The 9,201-nt window shown below is 38.2% G+C and overlaps 1 protein-coding gene across 2 annotated transcripts; it reads right to left on the bottom strand.

Annotated features, from left to right (window-relative positions):
• Positions 1-203: 203 nt before the first annotated feature.
• LOC102412882 (prolactin-like) lies at positions 204-8,861 on the bottom strand. 2 transcript variants are annotated; one of them, XM_006072861.4, is made up of 5 exons: positions 8,765-8,861; positions 5,861-6,045; positions 3,390-3,497; positions 1,175-1,354; positions 204-545 (listed from the first exon to the last, which is right to left on the bottom strand). In XM_006072861.4, exons 1-5 carry the CDS (start codon positions 8,790-8,792, stop codon positions 354-356), a joined length of 693 nt encoding a protein of 230 aa, XP_006072923.3. In that variant the 5' UTR covers positions 8,793-8,861; the 3' UTR covers positions 204-353.
• Between the last annotated feature and the right edge of the window lie 340 nt (positions 8,862-9,201).

Below are 9,201 nucleotides of genomic sequence, written 5' to 3'. Positions count from 1 at the left end.
TATCTAATTCTTTAATTCTAATAACTTGACCCAGAATAATTTGCAGTGGTTCTAAAGTAAGTTGTTAATGGTCTTCTTTGTAATGTCAGTTTCTGCTATTTGTGACAAATTTTAATCAGAACTTCTTTCTCTCAATCATAAGGAAGGATTTTCATTTGATTGTCTATTAAATTAAGATAAGAAACATTGACAAAATTGCAGTCTTAGATTTTGACATCTCTACAGAGTCTGTTTTTATTTAAGATGAAACCCATTAGAGCCAAGCATGCATTACAAAGCTATAAAGCTCAGAGAAGTTTGCAGGGAATGGATCATTAAGAACCATCTCAGAAATGGATAGGATGAATGTGGGCTTAGCAGTTGTTGTTGTAGATGATTCTGCAATTCAGGAGCTTAAGGTAAGTGTCAATCTTGCTTGAATCCCTGCGCAGGCAGTGGAGCAGGTTATAAAAAGCAGAATAACGCGCCTCTTCATCCTTAGTTTGCAGGGATGGGAGTCCTGACCACACAGGGTAGGGCTCAGTCTCTTTGGCTCCAGGAATAACCTAAACATCCAAAAGATAATGAGTTATTATGAGTTTTAGTAGTATTTGCTCATCTTTGTTCTTTCTAATTATCAAATTAAAAATTAGGGAAGATACATGAAAGTCTCTACACTTGGATTTTGGAGCCAGTGTATCAGATATCTGTTAGTAATTTATTAATAAAAACTAAAAGCAGAACTCAAGTATTTGGTTTTGACCTTCTCTTTTCTTTCTTCTTACTCGCATCCTATGGTTTGAGGAGAACAGAGAAAGAATACAAGCTGAATTTCAGTAGAGGATATCTTGGGATATTTTGAAGAAAACATTTATCTTGCAAATTGTATTCTCTAGTTCTCTTATCCTTGAAAATATTTCAGCCATCTGTACCCAGGAAAAGGCAAGATTTTGGTGTAACAGTGCAATTCAAGAAAGACTATACCTGTGAAAAATTGCTGTGGAATTCTAATTCACTTACAATAGAATCTATCACTATGAATGAACAGGTTCTTGATTTATGTAATACTGTTCTAGAAAAAGAAGGCCTGAATTGTGTTCTTGAACAGTGAGATAGTTCAAAACTCATTCCTCATTACAGAAATTACCTCTCTCATTCATGAGAATAGCAAGGAAGCTTTCATGGGGCTGCTCACCTGGCCAAATATCATCTCCATGCCTTCCAGAAGTCGTTTGTTTTCTTCCTCAATCTCTATGGCCCTCGATAGGATAGCATCTGGGGCTCCTTTCATACCCCGCACCTCTGTGACTAGGTGATACAGAGGGTCATTCCAGGAGCGCAGCAACCCAAGAATCAAGCTCATAAGGACTTCATGCTGAACAACCACAGGAAACAATCTCATTAAAATAAGCATAATTCAGTGGATTTGGTAACATGTAATTTTTGCTCAGAGTGACTGACCTAAAAAACTCCTGGGTTTTCCTATATGTATTGAAAATTTTTTGAAGGTTGCAAAATTATAAAATGTAAGCTATCGGTTTATACTTTGCTGAAATACTTAAAAATCTGGCTTATTTTAGTAACCAATGTTTCTGATTAGTTCTAATTTATAACATAAAAATTTTCTTTTTCCCTCTGAAATTCTGCCATCCACTCAGTGAGTTCTTTTATATTTGAATGCTTTGCTTGTCTGGGGAGAGAAATCTAAGTATTTTGTTGGAACTCAGTATGTGCCTGGAGTACCTGACCCAGGAAGGAAGGACTCCACCTGTGCCCACCTCATTTTCACCCTGAGATTCATTCATATTAATGAATCAATGTATTCATTAATGTATTTTTATTTTTGATTGGTAGTTCCTTTTATGATATCAGAACAAAGAGGCAATGCAGAAGATATGACATTCCTAACCACACTTTCCTCAGTCCATCCCAACATCAGCCCCCAAGCTGATATCAGAGCAGTCTATTTTGTTGACATGTGTCTGGGCAGAAAATGGCACAGTGTTGTCTTTATTAGCAGCATCAGTGGGATTCACAATGGAGGGTTTTGCCCCCTAGTTCACTACTACCAGGACTGGACATGAAACTCCCAGGGGCTGAGCATCTCTGACTAAAATGCTTGATTTCTTGATGTAGCCATGAACTACTTTAATGGTACAGAAAATGAACAGCAGAGAAGAATCAAACAGACATTGCAATAGAAACATGATGGGATGTGAGAGTAAGGGAGCTGAAATGAAATTCAGACTTAAGGGTGAGTGGCAGCATGGTTTTCCTGGGGGCATTGTAGCTTAAAGAGGAAGAGTGAGAGCTCTGAGTTGGAAGAAATCCAGAATCACTGCTTACTACCTATGTGACTGGTGCAAATTCCACAATTTTTCTGAGTCTTGGTTTCCATATTACAGGAAGTATAATAACAGTCACTGTGCTACAGGAATTTTTGTGAGGATTAAACATAGTAATGAAAACAAACCACTTTGTAAATTGTATGGCAAGGTAATAGCTCTCAATAAATTTTAAATTTATTTTAAACTTATTTTAAAAGTCCTTTTTCTTCTTGACCTTCTTCCTTCATTTTATCATCCTCCTTATTAAGAAGATTAGCAGATGAAAAAAAATGCTGGCATCACTAACAAAGCTGAAGCAAGAGAACAGATTGTACTTAAGGGGAGGTGCATGTGGAAATATTTTAAATAATGCTAGCACTGTGCCTAGCTCAGGGAATCAGAAAGGAGCGATTATAATGATAAAAATTTGGATCTGGGATACACGATTGAGGCTTATCGGTAGATGTGTGGTCATCAGAACAAAGGCAATCATCACAGCCAGGAGAAGCAAAACATAATATTTTTTAGGACCCATTTTTGGGGGGAGATTTATAATTAAAAATAAGATGTGATAGAGGAGTCAGTCAAGAATGAGGTAGGTGTCAGAGAAGTAAAAGAATCAGGTGAGCCTTGAAAGGCAGAATTAGTGGCTTAAGTAGCGCAGTGTAGAAGAGACTCCCATGTAGGAGTCACTAGTACAGGGAATACTCAAAACTGGGGTTATGTTTCTTACATATCCATGGATTTTTTAAATCTATATTTTAAACATGGACATTCCATTCATTTCATGTTTTCATACAGTATAATGGCTGCAACCTTGGATCTAATGCATTGGTTGAACTTATGTTGTCTGTATGGACAATTCATAGATCTGTTATTTATTTTGCTGCTACAGATCTTTATAGTCATCCCTTGATTCTACTCATATTTCACCAACTGCATAATGCAATTCCTCTTTGATTATTTACTGTTTCTCCGCCTTTCTCTGCATGTCCAGTTACCATGACCTCTAATAACCTGAAGCCTGGTAACACCAGTGCACTTTCTCACTTGTTCTGGTGAAAACCCGGATAAAAGACTCACGTGGGTCTGTTGGGCTTGTTCTTTGTCTTCAGGGGTAGGAAGGGAGGAGGTATGGCAGCTGTTGAGGGCCATGGTAATGAACCCTTTGCCCTGGGCATACCGTTTATCCTGGAAGCGACCAAGCAAATTCAATTTGTTAGGGTTGTTTGGGCATTCAATAAATGAACCTTTAGCAGAATATTAACACGTTCCATAGATGAATAATTTTTTAATGAGGGTCACATAAAAATTGAAAGTAATTCTTTTTCCTACTTTTTCTTTCCATTATCTCTGAAAACAGTTGCTTGTCATCTGAATTCCAACCTCTTTCCTTCTTTTTTTTCCCTTGTTTCATTTCATCCTTCCCATAGTTACTATTTGGATAGCAAACACTAAAAATAACCCAAATATGAAATATTAACTGCTTTATTAAGTATCATCTTTTTTTAGTATTTGAACCAAATATAGTGCATATGTATGATACCTATATAGACATTTAATCTCTTGTTTACTTTGGGTTGGAATCAATATACTCCCTTAAAAGAAGATATATAATTATAACTTTTCTTTGACTAATCTGAATCCACAAACCTATAGCTTAGTATGCTTCACAGATGCAGAATACAGTATTGTTGATGATGAGAAAATGGTAAGTCAGAAAAACATGGCATAAAATTTTTGAAAATAGTAAGCAATGGACTGAGAAGGAGAGTCGAAATAACTAGCTAACACGGTGATAAAGAAAACCTAATCTTTAGCAAAAGTTGTGAGCATTTAAAGAGATTACTTCAAAGATCTGGAAAAAAGATGACAGTCAAAAATGGAAGATGAAAGGAAAACTAGTGAATAAAAAGAACTATATGAATTTAATAGAAACTTTGAGCACCATTTTTTATCAGTTGTGTGCTCTACTATGAGCTCCTTGATTGACATAAACGAGTATGCAACTTTAAAAGTAATTTCATCAGAAAGAGAATAATTTTGTTTCCAATTATAAACCAAGAATTCTATTGTAGTTATAAACCCATATATTGCACATCTTAGAACAGTAATTTGTAGCATTTAAAAAACTATCATTATTTGTTTTCATTACAGGAATTCAGCTCTGTCTAATATGTTCCATCCACCCAGTTCACTGAAGTGCAGTTCCCATTGATTGGCTATTTACTGTGTGCTGGGTGAAGAATGCCCAGAGGGACACTGAAGGACCAGAAAATCAAGATGCTTCTTTTTCCCAGCCCCACCTAAGAGTGCTTTTTGTCAGGTACTGTTATGAACTGAATGCTGCTGCTGCTGCTAAGTCGCTTCAGTCGTGTCCGACTCTGTGCAACCCCATAGATGGCAGCCCACCAGGCTCCCCCGTCCCTGGGATTCTCCAGGCAAGAACACTGGAGTGGGTTGCCATTTCCTTCTCCCCCAAATTCATGTGTTGAAGCAAAAATCTCCAAAGTACTGTGTTTGGAAAAGGGCCTTTATGAAGACTGTGTGCAAGCTACGCTTCAGTTGTACACTGCTATTTGCAACCCTGTGGACTATAGCCCTCCAGGCTCCTCTGTCCATGGAGATTCTCCAGGCAAGAATACTGGAGTGGGTTGTCATGCCCTCCTCCAGGGCATCTTCCTGACCCAGGGATTGCACCTGCATCTTTTATGTCTCCTGCATTGGCAGGAGGGTTCTTCCCCACGAGCACCACCTAGGAAGCCCTTATGAAGATTGGCAATGAAAGTGAAAATCGCTCATTTGTGTCCCACTCTTAGCGAGTCCATGGACTATACAGTCCATGGAATTCTCCAGACCAGAATACTGGAGTGGGTAGCCTTTCCCTTATCCAGGGGATCTTCCCAACCCAGGGATTGAACCCAGGTCTCCCACATTGCCGGCAGATTCTTTACCAGCTGAGCGACAAGGGAAGCTCAGAAGATTATGAGGATTAATTAAAGTTAAATGAGCTTGTAGGGTGGAACACTGATCCAACATGTTAGAGTCTTTATGAAGAGAAACACCAGAGAGTTTTCTTTTGTCTCTGTGCCTTTCCTCTGTTTCTCTTCCCTGCCCCCAACCCTGCATGGACACAGGGAGAAGCCAACCTGGGTAGACAGAGCCCTTACCAGAAACTGACCTTGCTGGCACCCTGATCCGGGACCTCCAGCCCCCAGAAGTGCGAGGAAATAAAGTTATGTTGTTTAATCTACTGAGTCTATGGTATTCTGCTATGAGAGTCCAAGCTGACAAATACAGGTGCTTTAAATTTATTTTGGAAATTTAACAAATAAAAGCAAATTGAAACAGGTATGTCACTGCTTAAGAATCATTGAGATTTCATGAAACATCTTTTCTTCAGTTACCACATCTTATGAGCTAATGTCTTATTTGACCTAGAAAGTGTGTTCTTTGAAGTTTGGCTGATGCAGCCTTCTTGTTTAAAGGATAGTATAGCCCAGTCACTTACGCAAAGGTTTCTTCTGGAAATAAGCAAGAAATACAGTACTTACAAATTCGTTGAACATTTCCGAGGAGAGGTCATGGATGTAGTGGGACACCATGACTGCCCGGTCAAACAGGTCTCGAAGGGACACCTGGCAGTTGCCAGGCCCATTGGGACAGACGGGGGTGGAGACCACACCCTGGCACAAGAGTAGATTTGACACCACCAGCAGCAGGAGCAGGCAGGACCCTGCTTAAATAAAAACATGAGCCGCTCTGAGATGATGTATTAGCCCAAGGTTAGCAAAAGCCATCCTGTCCAGGGAGGCCTCATCTCTCCCCGTTGCCCTGAGCAGGATCTGGTGCTGTAGCAGCTGGGGTGGGGAAGAAGCAACACCTTCCACTGTGTAAATTTAGATGGATGATGATATTTGCACAGATATATAGTTGCAGAAGTAGGTTACTCCATGCATTTTTGTATTGCTCCCAGAAGTGCTCCTGTGTTCTGCAAACATTTGGAATTTAGATTAATGTGAGTCAGCATGTTTAGGTCATTCTCCTACGATAGTTTAAAGTCTTGGGATTCTCTGCAGATCCTCAGCAGCTTGTAGGAGTTTGTAATTTTTTCACTGTTACTGACTAATGCTTGCATTTTAGACACTGAAATGGCAAGAACAGCACAGTTGATCTGTATGGTTTACCATCACGGTGGGTAAGAAGAATCACATGACTTCGTGAACCCTATTATTGAACACAAAGAGAATTCTAAGAGAAAAAGGATACTGCATCTTGGATCTGCTAACCCCATCCATTTCCTTAATACTTTGCTAAAAGCTTTTAAAAATGTGTAAAATTTGTGTTTCATGATAATCCTCTGAGATAGCCTTGGCCTTCACTGTATTATTGTTGTGCATAACTAAGTCCGGTCTCTTTGTCACCCATAGACTGCAGCACTCTAGGCTTCCCTTCATTCATTATATCCTGGAGTTCACTCAAATTCATGTCTGTTGAGTCAATGATACTATTTAACCATTTCATCCTCTCTTGCCCACTTCTTGTATTGCCTTCAATCTTTCGCAGCATCAGGGCTCTTTCCAGTGATCTCCATTATTATCATCAGATTTTATTAATAAACAATGACTTAGGGCAAGTGATTTTCCCCCAAGTCCCATGATTAGCAGATGGAGGTGACTGGGGACCACACTGTCATCTTTTCACTTTCTCATGTCACAACACACAGGCAGTTGGGCTCTTGGGTTGCATGTGTGTAACAGGGACCACATCAGTAGCTGTGATGACCCGTGCTTGCAGCGATCATTGCCATTACTAGTAGAGAAAAATATTTTGTCTTTGCATGACAGCAGTGACCCTAGAAAGACGATTTTATCCACTCATTCTGCTCTGTCTATAAAACATTCATTTTTAAAGTCCTTTACAATTAGCAGAGACAATGTAGTCACCAATTTACTATCTCAGCAGATGGACCGATATGAACCACTAACATATCAGTAACTTACACTTTCAAAAGAAAAAAAGCGATGATGTAAATCATATTTAAGTTCAAATTGCTCCAAATAAAACAAAGAATGTAGAAATGTGTTTACCAAAAAACTCCTTTCCTCTGGAATCTTGAATAAATGTAATTGGAAAGTGTCCAAAACAAAATGAGGCAAGGGCTAAAGATTTAGGGTGAAAAAATACCTAACCCTCAACACCTGAAAATATCTAAAAGACTATTTAGTATAGAATGTAGTATAGAATGAACAACCTTTTAGTTGCAAAATAAAAGTATCAATATTGTGAGATAATTCATATAACAGTCTTTTAATTTTTCAAAGGCATATTTCCAAAGAGATTATTTTAGGTACTTTACAGTCATGTAACACAGCTGATTAACTGTTTCATCTACAAGTATAAATAAAAAGTACTTTACAGATAGAGAAATTGGAATATTGGTTCTAGGAAATTCATAACTGGATAGATATTCTTTAACTCTGACTACATTTATCTGAACCTTTATCATCTGAAGGACTTTTTTCCACAGCCTAAGATGAGATAAAAAAGAAATGTTTTTGTTGTTTCATAAGATAAATTTTGTAATTAATTTCTTTGTCTTACAATTTCTTTTGTTAAATTAATTTTTATCGGAATATAATTGCTTTAGAATATTATGCTAGTTTCTGCTGTGTAGCAAAGTGAATTAGCTATACGTATACATATATACCCTCTTTTTTGAATTTCCTTCCCAGTTAGGTCACCAGAGAGCACTGAGTAGATTTGTCCATGCTATACAGTAAGTTCTCATTAGTTATCTGCAATTTCTTTTTCTAGCGAATGTCAACCAAGAAAGTAAAGGCGATTATTGTTACTAGCCTGTGTTTTCTTCTAAGATATTTGGATTAAACCCAGTCAACAAAGTATTGTAGGAGACAACTCTGCTGTCACTGTCTGTATTATAACTTCAGAGTTAAAAGTTTCATCAGACTGACTCATCTTAGCCACACCACATAAGAATCTTGGTAACTAGAAAATGTTTGTTTCTACCTTCTGGAGTTGTGATAAATTGTACTCAGAGACATTTTTGGTCTTATTCCAGTCTAAGGTTTCTCAACTTTGACATGATTGGCACCCTGAGCTGGATAAGTACTTGTTCTGGGGGCTAACTTATGCATTGTAGTATGCTTAGCAACATCTCTGATCTCTGCCCCCTGGGTACCAGTTGCACCCCTGCCCCTTATTAAGACAACTAAAACCATCTCCAGACATTAACCAAATGTCTCTGGAAGACAGTCCTCCATTCAAGAACCACTGTCCTATTGTGCCCCTATACAATTGACTTCTAGAGCAGGATTAGCTAGTTCTTCTAAACTCTGTAATCCTGAAACCTAAGAGAATATTTCCTCAAATTTCAAATTAATTCCCCCATTGGAACATCGATAAAACCCAACAACTCCACAAGCTGCTGTACATACCTTTCTGTGACGAACCTTTGCTGTCCATGGTGGTGATGATTTCAAGAAACACACTTCACCAGGAAGCTCTCGTCCTATGGCTTTCTCTTCCCCAAATGTTGGCTTTATAAGGCTTTGACATCTTCATGAATATATTTAATCAGGCATTCCCTTCCCTTTTGCCAGTCATCTATTTCCGTCATTGAGATTACCCCCATAATTTCAAACATTGAATGGTATTCTATTTCTTATTCATATTCAGGAAGACATACTGACCAGAAATGAACATCTAGGAAGGATTTTGATTAATTAGACTGAAAGGAAATGAGAGAGATAATGATGGTGAGATCTGGAGACTAGTTTGAGTTAGAGGAACTATAAAATTATAGCAGTCATTTATTGTAACATTTGCCTTTATTTCTCTGCAGTTTCTTGAATATAGCATTATCTTTCACTTA

The sequence above is a fragment of the Bubalus bubalis genome, chromosome 2 (assembly GCF_019923935.1).
Source record: "Bubalus bubalis isolate 160015118507 breed Murrah chromosome 2, NDDB_SH_1, whole genome shotgun sequence".
NCBI lineage: Eukaryota > Metazoa > Chordata > Mammalia > Artiodactyla > Bovidae > Bubalus > Bubalus bubalis.
This window is presented reverse-complemented; position numbering and strand designations above follow the sequence as displayed.